The sequence below is a fragment of the Podarcis raffonei genome, chromosome 14 (genome assembly GCF_027172205.1).
Source record: "Podarcis raffonei isolate rPodRaf1 chromosome 14, rPodRaf1.pri, whole genome shotgun sequence".
Lineage (NCBI taxonomy): Eukaryota > Metazoa > Chordata > Lepidosauria > Squamata > Lacertidae > Podarcis > Podarcis raffonei.
In genome coordinates this window covers 40,528,022-40,549,367 of record NC_070615.1, presented here as the reverse complement: position 1 = coordinate 40,549,367, position 21,346 = coordinate 40,528,022, and the positions used below count along the sequence as shown (strand labels likewise).

Below are 21,346 nucleotides of genomic sequence, written 5' to 3'. Positions count from 1 at the left end.
GTTTCATTTTTTTCACAGTAGATCCATACATAGCAGGGTTTGCACCTGTCCTGTATAATACAGAATTGTCCCGTATTGCAGTGTAAAATGCTATGTTCTCTAATGATACAGTTTTGTCCTTTATTTCAGGTCCTCTCTGTCTGTCTGTCTGTCTGTCTGTCTGTCTCTCTGCCAAGTTAGGGATCCTCTCCAAACGCATGTGTTTGAAAGGGTGTGTGAATAATAATATTAATTATTATTATTATTATTATTATTATTATTATTATTATTATTATTAATTATGTACCCCGCCCATCTGGCTGGGCTTCCCCAGCCACCACTCTGGGCGACTTCCAACAATGGAAGTCATGCATAAGCTCTGGGCATGGGTCTAGCCAGGATTTTTGTTGGGGGGGACACACCTCAGTTTGCTATGTATTTTTATTGAACTTTATTGATTTAATGGGTTGCAGCTGCCCCTCCCTGCCCCCCTTGGCTACGCTCGGGGCTCTGGGTAGCCAAGTGCAGACAGATTTACAAATTCAGGTATTTGTGTGTGTGACAAATTCCAGAGGGCCACCCCGTTAGGTTGCAACAGATTGCAGTTTATTTGCTTTGAAGTCACTTCAGCTTCCCCCAACCGGTCCTGTATTTTGCCAGATCGAAGCCGGCAACCCTCCGAGGACCTTCCTGGGGGTTCCCCGCTCAGAGGTCCCGGACCAGCTCCGTCGGGAGCAGCAGGCGTCTCGTCCGCCAGGGGGTGCTGGGCGCCGCCGCCTCTCGGGCGGCGAGACGGGGCGGGTGGGGGCGCCTGGCAGCGGGCGGCTCTCAGTCGAGGGGCACCGGGCGCCGTCGCTTCTGCTCTCCGCAGTCCCCACCATGAGCCACGCCGTGCCACCTCCCGTTTTCCTGGCGGCCGGAGAAGTTGAGAAGCATTTCCCCGCCGCTAGCCGGCTCGTCCCCGCCCTGGCCACGGCCCTGGCCAACTTCTCCAGCGGCGCCGAGGGAGGCGTCGTGCAGCCGGTGCGCACCGTGGTGCCGATCCAGAAGTACAGCGGGTGAGGATCGGGGATCGGGATGGGGATTTCCTGCTAGGTATATCCCCAGATAATGTGGGAGGTTTTTTTGGGGGGGGGTCGGTTTGTAGGGATGTCCCCCCGCCCGCCATGACTTATGCAATAAAGATAATGGATGGGTTTCAAACATAGGTGCTAACTCCTTGGGGCTCTGGGTGCCCCAGCACCCACAAAATTCCCCATAAGCGGCCGGGCACCCACATATTTCGGTACAGCGTGCCTGGCACCCACGACCCAGGGTATCCCCGGTCGCGGGAGCTGGCACTCCTGGATTCAAGTTACTGCTACTCAGAGTAGACCCATTGGATCTAATGGACCCCACTTATTCACGCTTATTAACTGGTCCGCTCTGAGTACTAGCTGAATGCAATCCAACTAAGGCTTACATAAGAGGAGACCCGGTGGAATTCGTTCCAAGAATTTCAGCCGCGGGTCAGCTCCCAGCACGACTAAAGCTGGTTGACGTTTGCTACGGATGTTCGTTAAGCGAACGAAATTAACCTGGAGAAACTGGGATCTTTTTGTGCCCGCAGCACTCCGTGGGCTTCCCTGGAAGTAAATCCATGGGATCTGGTTATAAATTGGATCCAGACATAGTCTGCTATCCTAAACCCACTTTACCTGGGAATGAGCTCCCTATGCATTCAATAAAGCTTCCTTTTGAGTTGTTGTTGTTGTTTAGTCGTTCAGTTGTGTCCGACTCTTTGTGACCCCATGGACCTTGAGTAGACATGGTTAAAAATTGTGGTGTTAGTCATGCTTTGAGTAGATGTGTTGACATTCATGGGGCAACTTAGCAATTAAAAAAGACAAACAACGAAGAAGAAATAACTATTCTCACACACACGCAATTTACAAGTTTTAAACCATATATATTTAAAATTGGCACAGGTTAATGTTCAGTAAACTAAATACAACAAAATAAGGAATCCAGTTGGGCGTCTTCAAGCATAGTCATATAATTGTTGGGTTTTATTTTGCTGAATTTCATAATGTGTACATAATAAAAGCAATTGCTGTTTTCGCTGCACAGGGAAGAAAGGGAGTGAGCAGTGCTGAGTTGTGCTCTCAGCAGTTACTAATTCTAAGTTCAAGTGATTTCATGGGGTCCGCTCTAAGCACGACTAATGCCTGCATCCAGTTTTGTGAATGAACATGCATAGAATTGTGCTGTCTGTCTTGCACCCATTGCAAAGGGTCACTTTTGCTTTTTAGAAATTTTTTACCTACAGTCATCAAAGGCTGTACTTTCCCCATTTTGTTCCCTTTTGGACCCTAGAGTCCATGAACGCACATTTGAGTGCATGCCTGCACATGTGATTCCAGCATTGGGGACTAGATGACCCTTTGGATATGTTCCAACTCTACAATTCTATGCCTCTGTGTGCTCTCTGAAGTAAGCCCTGTTGAGTTCAATGGGGCTTACTCCTAGGAAAGTGGGCATAGGATTGTAGATGGGCAGATAATTCTTGGAAGGGGACCTGGGAAGCTTCATTAACTGCAAGCCCCGAAACGACAAAACCCTACAACACAGCTATAAAACTTTGGCACCAGTTTGGAGTGAATTGGACAACGTTGGATTTCTGGGTGTTAACTTCGAACCGCAGCTTGATGTATCAATTACTCAGTTGGGGACGTGGCACGCTACAAAACGCAGGGTTTGTGCTACAAAGCGGCTGCAAAACTTTGGCACCTGTATGGAGGGGACCCAAAATTTCAAGGTTCGTAATTAATGAAGCCAGCCTAGGAAGCATCAGCAGCCTGCTGGCCAAGTTGGAAGATGTAGGAACATTTTTTTTGGTAATCTTTCAAGGTGGTGTAATTGAGCCCTTCTCTGGGAAACTGTTTGGCTTAGGATCCTGCAGATCTGTGGTTGACCCAGTTCTGCCGCACACCCCATAATGCCCATTTTTGGGACTCTCCGTGCCAGCTTCTTGACTGCCTGTGCTTTTGACATTAATCAGGGTGTTATGGTTGCACTCTGAGTCTTTAGGGTGTCCCCAAAATCTTTGTTGTGCCCAGATGCTGCTGTCATGAATGCTCACTGTGCTGATGGCACACAGGTTTCTGGTTTGATTGACTCTGTACAGTTCCAAACTGTTGTTCTTTCCAAGTAGAATTCAGTTACCCAAGCATTTTGCACATAAAAATGAGCTAACCAAATTGTGAGCTGTTGATAATGACGTCAGGAGCCTTGTGGTCTGCTAGAACATGAGAACAGATTTATTGAGGCAACTTTGTGTGTATGTTTGTGTGTTCACACACCCACAGCAGACCTACCAACCTGCTTTGCTGAACCTTAAACAAATTGTTGCAAAAGCTTAGCCTGCAATTTTAGAAGACTTCTTTTGTGGGGGGAAAGAGAAAACAAGTTCCTGAATGCTTGCATCTGTGGCGATTTGCTTGAGGTTTGCCACCCTGAGTTTCTTTGGGAGGAATTCACAGAATGCTGTGTGAGATAGTAAGTCTGCAGGCTTGAGTTTGCTAGCTTGATGCAACTGGCTGATGCGATCAGCCTACAATACTTTCTATGGAAGTGCTGTCAGTTGATTGGCTGTCATCGGTTTAAAAGGGAAACCTGTGAACAACACAAGAAACGCTGACACCAAACTCTACATACATTAAACATAATAGAAACACCGCCACCCGACCCCACCCCCATCCATCTTCCCTCTCTCCACCCCCCCTTTCTTTTTTCTTTCTTTTTTCTTCTCCCCCTAATGCCTCAACAAATGAAACGGATTTGTAAAAATGTTACATGGAAGAAGAAGAAAAAATACGAGGCACTACACTTCTGTAAAACAAGAAAATCCTTAATAAAAAATATTTTAAAAAAGGAAAACCTGTCCAGCAGTAAGGGGGTGGTGTAGAAGAGTGTGGCCAGAGAAAGAGAGATAGAAAGGTCTTCCTATTTGCCTTAAGGTGCAGCCAGGTACTCTGTTTGACTGTATGAACTGCTCTTGTAGTATAGCCTGTAGATTATGGTATATATTTGTATATTTTTGCTCACAATAAATATACTGCACTGCACTGAAGAACCTGGAACTCTGAGCGTTTCTGTTAAAGCGCCGCAGAGAATTCGCGACAAGGCAGGGTAAAAATTCAGTAAAGAAATGAACATAGAAGTAATCCCCAAGGTCTTTCGCTGACTCCTGCCTTGGGCTGCCTATAAAACAGGGGTAGGAAACCTCTGGTCCTCCCTGTGCAGGCATTGGCTTGGCAGTGTGTGTCAATGAAGGCATTGGCAGGGGAAAACTGTTAGCCCCTGGAGCTGCTGGCACCATGAAAATAAGCTTCCTAGGACTCCTCCCGGATGGGCGCCACTAAAAGCAGATGGCCACACTGGCCAGCACTTATGAAAGAGCCCTCGAATTTTCTTCCAACTCTGGTGGCTTAAATTATTCATTACACTTTCTTTAAAGTTTTAGATTAACTTGCTAGCTTAGTTGCTGAGGGAAGAGACCACACTTGAATGATCATCGCGCCACCTCTGTCTTCTGCTTGTAAGCTTTTTAGGGATCATGCCTGCCTACAGCGAGAAAGACGACGCTTTGACAACCAAGCTGGTGACCTTTTATGAGCACATGACGGATCCTGCAGTTCCTTCCCATCAAGCAACAGTGCTCCTGTTTGAGCCAAGCAACGGCACTCTCAAAGCTGTAAGTCTCCCAAGGCAACAGTGAGCATAATTTGAACCGCTTTAGCCCCACCAACCTCAGGCTGCCCTAAACCACCTGACCGCCTGCCTGCCTTTTTCCTCGCACTCAGTCCAGGTGGCGGCCCCGGCTGTCAGCTTTCTCTTCCACCTCCCTAATCTCAGAGTTGTGCTTGCAGAACCCACCAGGTAGGAGATGGGGACAAAACTAGGGGATAGACAGGCTCCGCCTGTCATTATCTCTGGCGCCACCTACTGTTGGACTCCTTGCCTCCCTCCCAATCAGTCCCACAGGGCCCTAGCCACCACTGCCTGGTACATGTAGGGTGGAGAAGAGCTTGGCCCCCATCTCTATCAATGTGTGAGGGGCATTCCCTTGGAGGAGGGATTGGCTGTCAATCCAATCTGGGAATTGTAGCTCTCTGCAGGGAACAGGGATCTCCTAATACCTCTCAGCTTAACAAGCCACACTTCCCAGGATCCTTTGGGAGGAAGCCATGACTGTTTAAAGTGGCATGATACAACTTTAAGGTGTTGCATGGATGGGCCTTGTACGCCTGAGGAAAAGCATTTTGTATTTAATCTTGCATCTTGCCGTTTTTCTTTTCGTTCTGTTTGATGTTCTCCTTTGGAAAGGTCATGGATGGTAGCGTCATAACAGCCAAACGGACGGCGGCCGTTTCTGCAATAGCCACCAAGGTGGGTGCTTTTTATTAAGTGGGACGAAGAAAGGGATTGTGGTTTGGGGAATACGGCAGCGCTGTCTTTACCATATGCGCTGTCGGGATGCAAAAATCCACCCAACGCCCCCAAATTTAGTTTAGCCCCCAAATTAACTTTTATTATACTTATGTCAGACACCACACTTACGCCTTATCTCTTGTTTACGAAAGAAGGGAGAAAAAAGAAACAAACTTCTTTATTTGCTCATTTATTTACAATATACTTATACTTAAGTATACAACACCACCACAGTTAAAAATTATAAGTATTGTTTAGGCGGAATGCGGGTGGCGTTGTGGGTTAAACCACAGAGCCTAGGACTTGCCAATCAGAAGATCGGTGGTTCGAATCCCCGCGACGGAGTGAGCTCCCGTTGCTGGGTCCCTGCTCCTGCCAACCTAGCAGTTCAAAAGCACGTCAAAGTGCAAGTAGATAAATAGGTACCGCTCCGGCGGGAAGGTAAACAGCGTTTCCGTGCGCTGCTCTGGTTCGCCAGAAGCAGCTTAGTCATGCTGGCCACATGACCCGGAAGCTGTACGCCGGCTCCCTCGGCCAATAAAGCGAGTTGAGCGCTGCAAGCCCAGAGTCGGTCACGACTGGACCTAATGGTCAGGGGTCCCTTTACCTTTATTGTTTAGGCACCTAACATAATATTTTGATATAAGAGTTAATTTCAAGAGTTAATGTCAAGAGCTGTCGTTGAGTCTGACAAGCACCCCTGTTGTGAATGACAAGCGCCTTTAATGAAACGGTAGGTATGCATTTTGGTAATACCTAGGTATATATGTATTTTGTTTTTCTAGCTTGATCAAAATTATTTATTATTTCATAACAGGCAGATAGTTAAGAGCTTAGGTGGGTTCAGCAATGGGCACCTGGCGCCCCCCAGAATTCAGCACCCGGGTGTCTCGCACCCCTTGCACCCCCGGGTAAAGACGGCCCTGGAAAATGGCATGGTGGGCCAAATTGGAAAGGCTGGGTGTTGATCAGCAGGCTGGGTGTTCCCTAACCCAATAAAAGGCCATGAACTTTAGGCTTGACAAAAGTTGTTAATATGAAAGGTGCCATATGAACGAGTTTTTTCATCTTCCCCTGTTGGATATATTTTCAGTTCTTAATGCCGGTGGATTCTGAAGTGCTGTGTATCCTAGGAGCTGGTGTTCAAGCCTACAGCCACTATGAGATTTTCACAGAGATGTTCTCGTTTAAGGAGGTAGGAAGTTCAATTAAACCAACTGATTTTTATTTATTTTTTAACAAATTTACCACTCAGCAATAGCCTCTGCCTTAGGTATTTCTAGCATGCACAGAGTACCTGTTGGTTTGTCAGGCACCTTTTGGTCCCTCCCCCCTTAATCTCTTAATCAGGGGTGGGCATACTTCAAGATTGTGGGGTCTGCTTTGTTTCTTAGGACCCTGAAATTCACCAGCTGGAGCCAAGTGTAAATCATGGCATAGAGTTCAGGAAGAAGATATCTCTGAGGGCATCTCAGCCTCTCAGGGATTTGCTCCTCCCGCCCCCAGTTTTGCAAAGAAAGAATAAGACATTTTAGCAGAGGCTGCAGCACTGATAAAATCGAACCAATTATCAAGGGTTCTTAGGTATACTACAATATTGTATAAGTTTCTCTTTCAACAGTCTAGCTTGCAGAGTTAATTACTATTTTCTTCTTTCACTTCTACTCATCTTGCGGAGAAAATCAGATAGAGAACGAAGTCAGCATCAGCATTACAGGGATCAAAAAATAAATCGTTGCCAGCAAATTGACTTCCATGATTTCCATGTTTTTCAAAACTGCTGAAGATGTAGCCTGGGGATTTGTTTTCCGTTCCAGAAATGAACTCTGTTGTTTTTGATGGGATCAGGGACCCTGTGCCAGGTTAGTGCCTGGTGGGGGTGGCAAGGCCTGGCCTGGTGCTACAAGGGAGGAGAGAGTAAGGAAAGGTTGGAATTACTTTGTAGACATTCTGGCCTGGCTTCCTTAGAGTGTGTGCACAGATTGTTGACTCCTGCTTGACTGGCCAGGCCCACTTGAGATTATAGCAATTACAAGAATACCATTCAGCTGCAGAGGCAATAATAAAATTCAGCTGTGGAGGCAAGAGACCACCCACCTTTCTTCTCACCCCTTAGAGCAAAAAAATAGACATCTAAGAAGCCTTGGGTTGGCTGGTTTGAAGTCTGAGTGGACATATGAGAGCCATATTCAAACATCTCAAGGGCTGGCACATGGAAGATGGAGCAAGCTTGTTTTCTGCTGCTCCAGAGGTTAGGATCTGAACCAATGGATTCAAGTGACAAGAAAGGAGAGTCTAACTAAATATTAGGAAAAACTCTCTGACAGTAAGAGCTGTTTGATAGTGGAAAGGACTACAGTCGTACCTTGGAAGCCGAATGGAATCCGTTCCAGAAGTCCATTCAACTTCCAAAACGTTTGGAAACCAAGGTGCAGCTTCCGATTGGCTGCAGGAAGTTCCTGCAGCCAATCAGAAGCCGTGGAAGCCACGCCGGACATTTGGGTTCCAAAAGAACATTCACAAACCAGAACACTCACTTCCAGGTTTGTGGCTTTCGGGAGCCAAAACGTTCGACTCCCAAGGCGTTTGTCAACCAAGGTAAGACTGTACCTGGGAAGAAGGACTCTCCTTCACTGGAGGTTTTCAAACAGGGGTTGGATGGCCATCTGTCAGGGGTGATTCCTGCACTGCAAGGGATTGGACTAGATGACCCTTGGGGTACCTTCCAGTTTCCTTCCAATTCTATGCTTCTATGATCCCAGGGATATAAAATACCCTGTTACAACACTTGAAGCCACTGTCCATCTTCTGATTGCATGTTGCTGCTTCTTTTGCCTGGTCCTGGAGTCCTGGACCTCACTGCCATTGCATGGGGCCAAGCATGGCCGAGGAATGCATTAGGGACTGGCAAATTAATTTTATGCATTTTCTTGTGTTTGCACTCTCCTGGAAAAGTGTCCACAGATCCCCCGTCCACGTTGTAGGACTTCCTTGAGGCCAAGATTTTATGCCGCTCCATTTCCCTTGTAGGTGAAGATCTGGAATCGGACCAAGGAGAAGGCAGAGAAGTTTGCTCACTCAGTTCATGGGCCAGTCCAAGTCTGCTCTTCTGCTCAGGAGGCTGTCACTGGGGCGGACGTGATCGTAACAGTCACAATGGCAACAAAGCCAATTTTGCATGGAGAATGGGTGAAGCCTGGAGCCCATATCAATGGTAATGTACGCTTTGTGCATGGACTTCTCTCTCTCTGGATACTTAAAGGGGTGCTTGACTTTGTTGGAACCAGGGAGCATGATGTGGTCCAAATACTAGGGGGGGATGGGACCTGTTTTCTGGTGTTCCAAAACAGCTCCTTAAAGTGACAAGGGAGGGTTTTTTGGCTAAACGTTAGGAAGAACTTCCAAATAATTTGAGCTGTTCAACACAGAAGCAGGCTCCTTTGGAAGTGATGGACTCTCCTTCACTGAAGGATTTAAAGCAAGGGGTCAGGATCCTTGATTCCCCCTCCCTGGTCAACATCTCAGCTGGGAAAGCCACTCACTTGTCCATCTCCTGATATCACCATGATGGAGGAGGGGGAAATTGATGGCCGTTGGCCATGATGGCTATACTCTGCCTCCATGGTCAGAGGTAGCAATGCTTTTGCATACCATTTGCTGGCAACCACAGGAAGGGGAGAGAGCTGTGTCTTCAGGTCCTGCTTTGGGACTTTCCCTCAGGCATCTGATTGGCCACCATGAGATCAGGAGGCTGGACTAGATGGGCCATCGACCTGATCCACCAGACTCTTAGCTACATATGCTCTTATCAGCTGGTCAGCGGTGACAACAAGCCCTTCTTCCCAAGAAACAGTGGGAAGCAGTAGCATAAGTAGAGTAATGAGACTGTTGTCCTAACCTTGAGCAGAAGGATCTAGGTGTGGTGCAAGATTGGCCGTCAATATTCAACAAAAGTATTAGCACTGCTCCCAGAAATAGGCTTAGTTGGAAAAGGGAAAAAGAAAAGCACCTTGCTTTAATTAGCTTTAGCTAAAGCATTTTGCAAAGGATTAGCTAATCCAGATTAACTGGTTTTAAAGAGGGGGTGCTAATCTGTTTACAATATCGATGCAAGGCACACTAACATTGTACTGCAATCTGTTAAAATTGGTAGGATTCGCTTCTACACAATGTAGAAAACATAAAAACATTCCTGAGGCTCACCTGTATTCCACATTCATGAATTACTCAGTACAGTGGTACCTCGGGTTACATACGCGTCAGGTTACAGACTCCGCTAACCCAGAAATAGTACCTCGGGTTAAGAACTTTGCTTCAGGATGAGAACAGGAATTGTGCTCCGGTGACGTGGCAGCAGCGGGAGGCCCCATTAGCTAAAGTGGTGCTTCAGGTTAAGAACAGTTTCAGGTTAAGAACGGACCTCCAGAACGAATTAAGTACTTAACCCGAGGTACCACTGTACAGAATTTCATGATAGACACATTAATTTGAATATAATATTGGGGAGCCCTAGGTAAGAACCACCCCACCCTGCCCTATCAATCACAAGACACAGCGTGCACATCCCATTTGAACAGCAATGCCCATTAACTTTGAGGGGCAGCCCCCTCAAATATATTATTGGGGGGGAGGGACCTCGGTCTCTAGGAGTTGGCTCCTCCTTCCATTGTGAGTTCTCTGAGTGGGGACCAATCACATCTCTTTTCAGGGTTTGGCTCTATTCTCTGATGAATACCTTCACAGCAGATGAAGAACCGGCCGGTTCTTTCTTGGAAAATTTCTTTGAACTCTGGTTTATTCTCATTTTACTTCCTGAAATGACCTCCCAGGGTTAAAAGGTCCCTGCAGATGTCTCCCTTCTTTACATTAGACCCATTGAGATTAATGAACTTCAGTTAATTGTGTGTATTAATTTCTTCTCTGATTAGAATCTAGTCGCATCATATCGCCCACTCCACTTCTGTCCTGCGTTGTCTGCAAAGGACATAAAAAGGGATTCATGGAAGCGAATGGGAGGTGCAATTCGAGATTTCATCACTGTCTGACCGATTTCCACCCACCCCTTCATAATCAATGCTTTGTGTGATGGATTCTTCATATTGTGTAGAGGCACACCACGAAGGGTCAGGGGACAATTGGTGTCCTCATTCACCACCGCAACACATAAACAAAGCGCTGCTTCTCCTTGCGTCACCACACTTCTCAGGGAGCTCATTCCTAATGGTTGAGCAGGTTTTCAGAAAAATATGTGAGTCTTTCTCTGTTTGTATAGCCACTTTCTGTCACATTTTTTATAACCTCTTAAAAGAAGGCTGATGGTGGCTCATTCTCCTTAATTATAGGTTTTGGATGAAAACAAAAAACAACAGCCCTACAGCAAAATCTCTCCTAAAATTTCAAGTGATGCAATCAAATATTGTCACATGTGTCAGGGCTTTCAACTAGATGATGGGTTGAAAGTGCACCACATTGGTACATTAAAACAAAACAAAAAACTTTGCCAAATAGCTAAGCCTGCCCTGATCCAGTAGTGTAGGATTCTATCACCTCTTGTGAGGATTCTGACTAACATCATGCCAGTTGTCTGAAGGAAGAACTGTATGGCAGGATCTTATCTGCTTCTGGGGAAGGACTGCTCCTTATTTATTTTATTTTTTATTTTTGCTGCGAGCTGATGGGAGTTCTTTTTATTGGAATTAATTTTGGTCAATTTCATTTACGACTCATTTGCAACAAGACACCCTGAAGCAGTTCACAAACATATGTAAAACAGTCATATGTTCTTTATGGAGGGCAAGACAGCCAGAAACACCAGTGGCATCAGCTGTTAAGTTGAAGATCTGTTAAGCAGAAGAATGTGTGAATTTGCTTTTTCCTCCCCCCCCCCTTCCCCCATTTCCCTTTAGAGCTATGTCTTCATAAGGCGCCCTGGAAGACTGGGTGGGATCTAAATGCTAGGGGTATTCTTACTGCAGAAGTGTCCCCCTCCACACGGCATATGGCTCAAAATCTGTGGGTCAGGGATTGCACATGAGGAGTCTGGCTTCCTCGTTGTGAGGAGAAGACTTGGGGCTGGGAGATCTTGTGCTACCAAGTAGACCCTGCCTCCATTTTGGTATGCTTGCCACTTCCGCTCTTGGGTGAACTTGAAGTGGCTGGAGCTGGGGAGCATAAAACCATAGAATTATAGAGTTGGAAGAGACCAGGTGAACATGAAATTTATTACCCCCAGAGACCAGCTTGAGAAACACAAATGGAACTACAATCCCAATAGCAAAACAAACATTTAAAACAATATACAATAATAGATTTTAAGTTTAAAAGTGCGATAGGCATATAAACACATAAAAACTTTAAAATAGACTACCTTAGAGAAATGACCCAAAGTCGCCCGTGGGTCCAGGTTTGGGACTTTTCTTAACAAACTAGATTGAATCGGGGGATGGTCTGAGCCTACAGATCTGTGCGCAGAATCTGGCAACAATCCGGGTCATCTTGTGGTCTTTGTCTAACAGGAGAAGATCCAATGTTTGCTTTACTGGGAGGTCAGCAAGCCTCACCAGCAGGGGGTCAATTGTTTCTCTACGTGCCTCATCATAAAAGGGACATCTAAAAAATATGTGTTCAGGGATTCCTATATCCCCCCAATGGACAGGCGCAAATTCTCTGGTCATATGGGACTTTTTAAAAGGATCCTTCCAAGACTGGCGAGGGCAGAGCCGAGCTTCTGGCAAGTGTAAAAGGCCTTCTTGCATTTTTGGATACAAGAAAAAAGAGATATGCTGCTGGTGCAGCTATATATCTCTTGATTTCTACAATTTTGTAGTTGGGGCACCTTAAGCAGTCCTGTTGTCTCTCGGTCGGAAGAGACCATAAGGCTCATCGAGTCCAACCCTCTGCAATGCAGGAAACTTTTGACCATGACTCTGAGATTAAGAATCATAGAATCATAGAGTTGGAAGAGACCACAAGGGCCATTGAGTCCAACCCCCTGCCAAGCAGGAAACACCATCAGAGCACTCCTGACATATGGTTGTCAAGCCTCTGCTTAAAGACCTCCAAAGAAGGAGACTCCACCACACTCCTTGGCAGCAAATTCCACTGTCAAACAGCTCTTACTGTCAGGAAGTTCTTCCTAATGTTTAGGTGGAGACTCAGGCTTTACCAACTGAGCTATCCCAGTTTAGGATGAATGGAGCCAGTCTGAGCAAACTGTTTCCATCTTCGCAGGCAGGATTTTATGTGGGAAGTGGTCTCGGAGGTGGGGCCAGTCTAGGTTCATAGGTTTCATTGAGAATTGTAGGTGAACCTGTGACAAAATTAAGGGTTTCTGGCATATGGTATATGAAGAGTTAAATAAAATATTTAAATAAACTTTTGTAAAAAGAAAAAAGGAAGAAGCTTTTTTATTGGGTATACTAGATTCAGATATCATTAGGGAAAACAGGAAAATAATTCCTATATGCAACAGTGGCAGCGAGAACCCTAATTGTAAAAAAAATTGGAAAAATGAGACAGCACCAACAAAAAAAAGAATGGGAAGAAAAATCATTTGATTACACTGAGATGGCTAGAATGGCAGATGCAATTAGGGGTCAATCTAAACAAAAATTTCAAAAAGAATGGCAAAAATACAGAGATTATCTTAAAAAGCAGTGCTCTCAAATTAATATCTGGACTTGTTTTGATTAAGTTTTGCAAAACAAATTATGGTATAAAAGCTTAAAATGGAAAGAAAAGGGGTGGGGGGATGAAGTGAGAAGGAAACAGTTTACTAAATATGAAAGCAGCCCCCCGTTGAGGACGAAGGAAGTCAACTAGAAGAAAAGAAGAACTGAAATATGGTTACATATTCATTATTTTTTTCGTATTGGTTTTGTATTTTATTTTTAAGTTTTCTTTTTTAATGTTATGTGTGTTTGTGTTGCAAAAGAAAAGAAATGTGAAATGAAAAAAAAAGAGAGAATCGTAGGTCTGTGAGAACAGGGATCTCCTAATGACCCTTAATAAACTACAGCACCCAGGGTTCTTTGGGGGAAGCCATCTCTCTTTAAAGTGGTATGATACTGCTTTCCGTATATGGTGTAGATGTGGCTACTGTAAATGATACAAGAGCATGAACGAAGCCCATGGTTCAGCCTGGAGTCATTCAGCACCCTTTGCGTGTTAAGCATTAATATCGCTCCTGCTCTGCAAGAGTCATTTAAAGGCAATTGTCAATTGTGAACAAATTGTACCCATAAGTTTGGGGTGATTGTCTTAACCCTTTTCATCTTGGGAGATAAATCTCCAATTTGTTTGATTCTGACTTTTAGCCATTGGAGCAAGCAGGCCTGACTGGCGGGAGCTGGACGACGATGCGATGAGGAACTCTGTGTTGTACGTCGATTCGAGAGAGGCTGCTATCCGTGAATCGGGAGACGTCATTTTATCGGGGGTAAGCAAGCAGGGGCGGGGGGTGGAGAGTTGGGTGTCTCCTTCTTTTACCAATAAACTTTGAGTGAAGTTCCTGACACCTTTGCCCAAGGTAGCCCCAAGTACTTTTGGAGATTTCTGTGGGGATGACCCCAAGTTTGAAGGGAAATTTTGGCAAAGGACCCTCTGAAGGACTCCTATATTTTGTGGGGCGCTGGCCACAGGTTTACCTCACCGTTCCATCAAATTAAATTTCCCACAATCCCCCTGTGTAGCATTGTTACTTCCATTGGAGCTGCCATTTTAATTTCCCACAATCCCCAGGAGTGACTCTACACCAGGGGGATTGTGGGGAAGTTAAAATGGTGGTTTACACAGACTGAGCCATTCAGGGTAGGTATCTGGACCCTCAGTCTCTGCTAGCTGTCTGAGTGTGCCAGGTGCTGGTGCCAGGCCTGGTTTTCTGTGGGGACTGAAATCTGAAGAACCCTTAAGAACCTGTAACTGTGTTTAAAGGCAGGGCCAGAGCTCAGCGTGGGGAGACCCCGAAACTCTTCCCCCACTCCACCCCACAGGATTTCCTGCAAAATCTCAGCTTCCCCGAAGTCTTTCGATACCTTCCACTTGTGGTGCTGTTTTGGCTCTGAAAGCCATGCCGCGCTCAGTCTGAACCTCAGAAAAAGGTGGCACCGGAAGATGACAAAAGCTCTGTGTTTGTTTGCAGGCAGAGATTTTTGCAGAGCTGGGTGAGGTGGTGCTGGAAACAAAACCAGCTTTGCGTGAGGAAACCACTGTGTTCAAGTCCCTGGGTAAGAATGGCCGCTTGCTGTGCATGAATAAGAGTGCAAGACAACGCTTTATTATTTATCCCCCCTCCTTGCGTGAGAATGCTGGCGATTATCTTCAAACTGACAACGGATTCCCCCCATTTAACAAAGGCAGACATGCCTCTTTCCCTCCTTGAAGACACAAGACAGAAGCGATTAGAATCAACAGGGAAGCGAGGATGAATGAATGTATTGTTCGTCTTTGTACGCTACTTGAGCTCTATTCCCACCCCACCCCCCAAGACTTAAGAACTTAACAAGAGTCTGGAGACTCAAGTTAGGGAAACCCTGATCTATTCCAACCCTCTGCAGTGCAGGAACGTTTCGTCCAATGTGGGGCTCAAACCCCCTAGCCTGAGATTAAGAGACTCGTGCTCTACCTACTGAGCTATCCCCTTTCTATTGCCTTTTGGAACTCTGCAGGACCAGCTTTAGAGCTGTGACCCAAAGAGGAAGTAGTTCCCTTCGAAGTGAGTTCTTAAATGAATGAAAGTACTTCTGGAACAGCCTCAGTGTTATATAATAGTTGTGCGTGTGCCTTTCTTCCCTGAGAACAGCTGGCAGTCTAGATGGACTTCGTGCCTGTAGGGTGTGGAGCTGGCAACCCTTTGATCAGTGAGCAGGGCCATGCTGCCTTTGTTCTGGCTCCACGGAGGGCAACTTCCTGAAAATGGGACATGGGTTGGTTGCAATTGTTGGTCAGCAGGCCAATTAATTAGGTGAGGGTCTTTGGGGTCTTGTCATCTTTTTTGCCACTCTGGAGTAATTGAGGCTGCTTACACACTGTACAGGGACGCGGGTGGTGCTGTGGGTTAAACCACAGAGCCTAGGACTTGCCGATCAGAAGGTTGGCGGTTCGAATCCCCACGACGGGGTGAGCTCCCGTTGCCCATCCCTGCTCCTGCCCACCTATCAGTTTGAAAGCACATCAAAGTGCAAGTAGATAAATAGGTACCGCTCCAGCGGGAAGGTAAATGGTGTTTCTGTGCGCTGCTCTGGTTCTCCAGAAGCGGCTTAGTCATGCTGGCCACATGACCCGGAAGCTGTATCCCGGCTCCCTCGGCCAATAAAGCGAGATGAGCGCCGCAACCCCAGAGTTGGTCACGACTGGACCTAATGGTCAGGGGTCCCTTTACCTTTTTACACTTGTTGTTTTTTAGTTGTTTAGTCGTGTCTGACTCTTTGTGACCCCATGGACCAGAGCACGCCAGGCACTCATGTCTTCCACTGCCTCCCGCAGTTTGGTCAGACTCATGTTTGTGGCTTCGAGAACACTGTCCAACCATCTCTTTTTACACACTGTACACTTAAAGCAGGGTTTCCCAAATCTGGTTCTCCAGCTGTTGTTGGACTACAACTCCCATAATCCCTAGCTAGCAGGACCAGTGGTCGGTCCCCTCCCTCCCCCAAAACAGCTGGAGACCCGAGTTTGGGAAACCCTGACTTAAAGCACATGGCTTCCTCCCTGGGAGCTACAGTTCCTAGCCCTCTTAACAAACTACAGTTCCCAGGATTCTTTGGGGGAAGTTATGTGCTTCAAATGCATGGTGGCACTGGTGGAAGTTGGCGTCCAACATCTCGAGGGCAGCATACTAGGGAAGGATGGTGTAGATAGTATTAGAGTCTTGGGTCTTACAGCTGTTGCTAAATTACAACTCCCATCAGCCCCAGCAAGCATGGTCAATGGTCAGGATGGTGGGAGTTCAACATCTGGAGGATTAATGGTTCCCCACACCTGTATCAGATGGACCAATTTATGTGCAAATTTGCTTAATATGCAGACTCTTTGGGGTATTGTGGAATGTAGTAGAAGTGACAGATTTTTAAATACTTGTATATGATCTGATCATTCTTTTCTTCCAGAAAATACTGTGGGGTTCCCCTCATCCTTGTTGACTGTGATGTCAATTGTTGTTTATTTTAGGAATGGCGATTGAAGACACAGTCCCGGCGAAAATGATATTTGATTCCTGGTCGGCTGGCAGCTAAAATGAAGATCTTCCAATAATCCAAGCACTAAAACAATATTGAGAATGAAGTAGCATTTAGGGTTGTATTCCCACTTTTAGCAGGAGCTGTTTTTTAAAAAATAAAAATGATAACATTACAATCTTATGCCCACTTACAATGGGAGAAAATCTCATTGAATTTGGGGGTGCTTTCTTTTGAATCAATATGCATAGGATTGCAGTATAACTTTTTATTTTTTTATAGTCTTTCTGTTGTGGACAAAGTAGTTAAAATAGAAGAATAGAATAAACCAAACTTTTGTGACATGCATAACCGATATGTTTTTCTGTCCACTTTGGTTTTGATTTACACTATTCAATTCTGTCTTGTACTCACTGTGAGGTAAACAGGCACAGGGTTCATCCCCCCCCCAAAAAAATATTTAGAAGGTTACATAATTTCTTGCTGCAAAGCATTAGGCTGAAAATTATTATCAATAATAATAATAGGCTCCAACCACATTTTCGAGTCCCATTTGGCAGCTTAATTTCATACCTTCTCAAGGATGAGAAATAGTTCAAGAGGCTCATCTATGATTAAGTTTGCCGCAGTTGTAAAATAATAACTGGAATTTGCATTTCTCTCCTACCTTCCCTGCCTTTTGTTGACACTGAGTGGATCAAGGAGGATTGCAAAAAATCATAATCGTGATGTGGGTCAAATCCTTTTGAGCGCTATTTGCTGAAAAAATAGAGTAACAGAACACTACATTTTGTATTGCTTTTATGTGTACTGACTTTCTCCTCTTACATTTTATTTTCTTTTTTAATTGAAGTGAGTGTGTTGGTTGAAAATCTCTGGTAATGGGTATCTACTGAATTTTGCTACAAGATAAAATGGTTATTTGCATTTTGATCAGATTTATTCCAAACGTATCAGCATTTGGTGTTTTCACAAGAAGTGGAGAGGGCGTACATGCCACGGTTTTCAAGATAATTCATGGTGTTTAAGAAGTGGCTAGAGAGAGGTCGCCCTCCCCTCAGAATACTAGACCCCAGGGTCATCCAATTAAACTAATTGGCAGGATATTCAGGACAAACAAAAAACCCTTCTTTGCAGAACAGTTAATTTATATGTGGCATTCACTGCCACAGGTTGCAAGGATGACCTCTGGCACATATGGCTTTGAGAGGAGGGAGGACCATTTTCATGGAAGTCTTATCAGTAGGCCTTAGCGTCTCCCTCTGCAGGGCACTTGTTTTGTTCTAAAATTTCAGACCCAGTTTGACTTTTATTTCCCATGTGTGCATGGAGTGTCTTTTAGCCAACCTGATCTTTACAGCCTTACTAACAGCCTGAAGAAGCCAACTGATCTCAAACAGCAATGTTATGCTGATGCAGATATGCTCTAATGGCTAGTGGGCAGTGGTAGCTGCTGAAGGATGCCGGATGCCAACTAGGGGCTCAAGCATATGGCTGGGTGGCAAGAGAGTGGTTATCCCTGACAGTGATGGGGGATCTGGTGCCTGTCAGATGTTGCTGGACTCCAACGCCAATCAGTCAAGCCAGCATGGGTAATGGTCAGGGGTGAAGCAAATTGTTGTTTGGCAACAACTGGAAGACAATGGGCTCCCAGTCGTGGAGTTCACTTTATCAACCGGAAGGGCCTAATCTCTGACCAATCAATGGATACAAGCAAATAAATGAAGTCAAGGTCTAAATCAGTGATGGCCAAACTTGGCCCTCCAGCTGTTTTGGGACTACAACTCCCATCATCCCTAGCTAACAGGACCAGTGGTCAGGGATGATGGGAATTGTAGTCCCAAAACAGCTGGAGGGCCAAGTTTGGCCATCACTGGAAATGAACACAATATATTTCTGACATGTAGGTCTGTAGGAATTTGAAAACTTTGCAAAAAGAAAAAGAAAAGGTCTATGCCTGGCAGCCAATAGAATGTACACCAACCCCCCCCCAAAAAAAACTCCTTATGTACTTCACAACATCACAATGCAAACACAGTATGTAATATCACTAAATTGTAACATACTGGCGATGCAGACTAAATTTATCTCTCAAATACTAATTACCCTGCAGCAATGAACAAAGGCACATTATTCAAAATACATCTCTGGTAACTGTCTTTCATCATCTGGACTTCAAATTTGTTTCTTTGCATTTGATTCCATTCCAAAGACCTTGACTTTATTCATTCGTTTGTACACTTCATCAAGTCTAAGGCTGATCACCTTGACTTCCTCCTCTTGGGGCTTCTGGGCTACAGCCAACTTGCAGAAGACCTGCAGTTCAGGTGCAGAGCATATGCTCGGCATGTAGAAGGCTCCATATTAAGTTCTTGGCTCACCTGGCTACTATATCTGAGTCAACAGAGCTGGGAGAAGCTTCTGCCAGAGTCCAGGGGTCCAATTACCAGAGTCCTGGCCCAGATACCTTTTGTGACAGCTGTCTTAAGCTATTGTTTCAAGAGGCTATAGGGGCCTGAGAACTCATCCCCAAGGCTCCCTGCCTCTATGTCCCTCTGTAATTTTATACTTGCTGAAGAAGGCAGTCTGGCCTTCATCTCTGCAATGCTTTGCTTTCCGAGGTTGTCTGTTGTGATCCCAGGGTCTGACTCTCCATCTTTGGGGAGACCCTGTTAAGTGAAGAGACTTCTCTCATCAGAGGCGGTGCCAGCCTTCCAGCCTGAGGTACAGCTCTACTTATGAGGCTACTTGTTGCTGAAGCAACATTTGAGCCTCGCTGCTCTGAGTCTCCAGCTTGAATTCCTCATGGAGCTGTCCAAGGTGCTATCTGCAACCTGAACTTCCATGCTCTCTTGCGCTATATACACACTATAAATTTAAAGCACCTGTCTTCCTCCCAAAGAATCATGAGAACTGTTGTTTGCTAAGAGTCCTGGGAATTGTAACTGAGGAGCAAACTTCAACTCCCAGGATTCTGGAAGGGGAAGCCAGGCACTTTCAATGCATTACATGTGTGGTAGGGATGTGTCTTTGTTTTCCTTTGTCTTACCTTTTTTTGCATCACCAGAAACAAGTATCTGTTTGTTTGCTTCTGCTTTGCATTGCTGGAAGCTGGACTCTGCCCTGCTTTGCCTTTTCTGCTTACCCATACCTGGAACATTTACAGTGGGTGCTCGGGTTACGAACATGATCTGTGTGGGATGCACGTTCGCAACCTGCAGCGTTCGCAACCCTTGTCTGTGCACGCGCGGGTTGCAAATCGGCGCTTCTGAGCATGCGCAAAGCACGATTTAGCGCTTCTGCGCATGCACAACTGCCGAAACCCAGAAGTAACCCGTTATGGTACTTCCGAGTTTCGGCAGTCCGCAACCCGAAAAAACGCAACCTGAAGCGGCTGTAACCTGAGGTATGACTGTACTGTGATCTCACACCTGTTAGGATATTTCTGTTACGAAAAAGGAGCAATGCAGCAGCGAGCTCCAGATGGCTGGAAAGCCAAACAGGATGTTGCTGCTTGGGACTGTACCGTGGGAACAAAGGAACAGTCTATTCACTGTACTGAGCACCGGATGTTAGCTCAGAGTGTCATCTGACCTGTACTGGAAGTACAGGGGAGGAGTTTTCTCTCTCTGCTGTTGGTGTTAAGAGAGTGCAGACACGTTTCTCTGTACTGCTGGAAAGACAGAAATAAAGGCATGTAAATACATTTCTGTCTGTCTCCTTCCCCTCCCTGGGGATGGCAGGGGAGGAGTGGTGTGTTCTTCTCACGTTAGAGGAGGATCGCCGATTGAGATCTCGCCTGATCTTGCCGGGAGTCGCAGACGGGGAGGTCAACAAGGAACTCAAGCCGGGTGCCTGGAGAGTGGCCAATTCCTCTGACTAGGCTTGATTCCTACAATTTCTGCTTCTGAAGACATTACTTGGACCAGAACATCAATCCTTTGCCACTCACATTCAGTGCTTGAATTAAACGGGGGCAGTGGGGGCCTATGTTCAGCGGTGAAGCAAGCCGATCAGGCACCATGGGTGGTGGGCGTGCCCTGTGCCGGGCGGCGGGGCCTCCAAGGAGTCTGCCTGCTTCCTCCCACTCAGCTGCCCTACAGCTGAGGGGGAGGTGGCGGGCGAACCGTTTGGGGCAGTGCAGAGCCTGCGGGTGCTCAAGCCACCACGTCACTCCCAGGAGAGATGCGTGGCTCAGGCATGCTGCAGGCCCTGCTGTGAGTGCCGCCTGCCATTTTGTCACCCCCTCAGTGTTGACACCCGGGGCAGCCTGCCCCCCCTCCCCCCTTCCTCTGTCCCTGTGTTTTTGGAAGTTATGACTAAAATTAAGAAGTGTTACGGAGGGGGTCTGTGGATTTCATTAAGCCTCCCCCCTCCAATAATCAGAGCAACACCCGAGACCTCTGAATGTTGATAGCATTGGAGTAAACAGACCAAATGACTTGGTATAAGGCAGCTTTGTAACTTCCAATTTTATTTGCCTGATATAAATCAGCGGTGGTTTCACCATCTTAAATATACTGCATGAGAACAAAGGCTGGTTATTACAGTGGCTGTCACATGGAATGACATCTCATTTTCATGTACTGGGAAGATATATGCTTGCTTTGTTTTAAAATGGGCTTCCCTGTGGAAGCTGTGCGCACTTGCTCAAAGAAGCAAATAACCTGAAACCTGCCAGCACACATCAATCAACCTACCTTTACCCTCTCTGTGTTGAC

General features: G+C 45.9%; 1 protein-coding gene across 1 annotated transcript; it reads left to right on the top strand.

Moving 5' to 3' along the window:
- The first annotated feature begins 771 nt into the window (after window positions 1-771).
- CRYM (crystallin mu) lies at window positions 772-16,976 on the top strand. Its single transcript, XM_053364962.1, has 8 exons — window positions 772-1,037; window positions 4,564-4,714; window positions 5,347-5,409; window positions 6,545-6,646; window positions 8,482-8,665; window positions 13,767-13,888; window positions 14,591-14,675; window positions 16,618-16,976. The coding sequence occupies exons 1-8, from the start codon at window positions 859-861 to the stop codon at window positions 16,680-16,682; spliced, it is 951 nt and encodes a 316-aa protein (XP_053220937.1). The 5' UTR covers window positions 772-858; the 3' UTR covers window positions 16,683-16,976.
- Window positions 16,977-21,346: the final 4,370 nt, after the last annotated feature.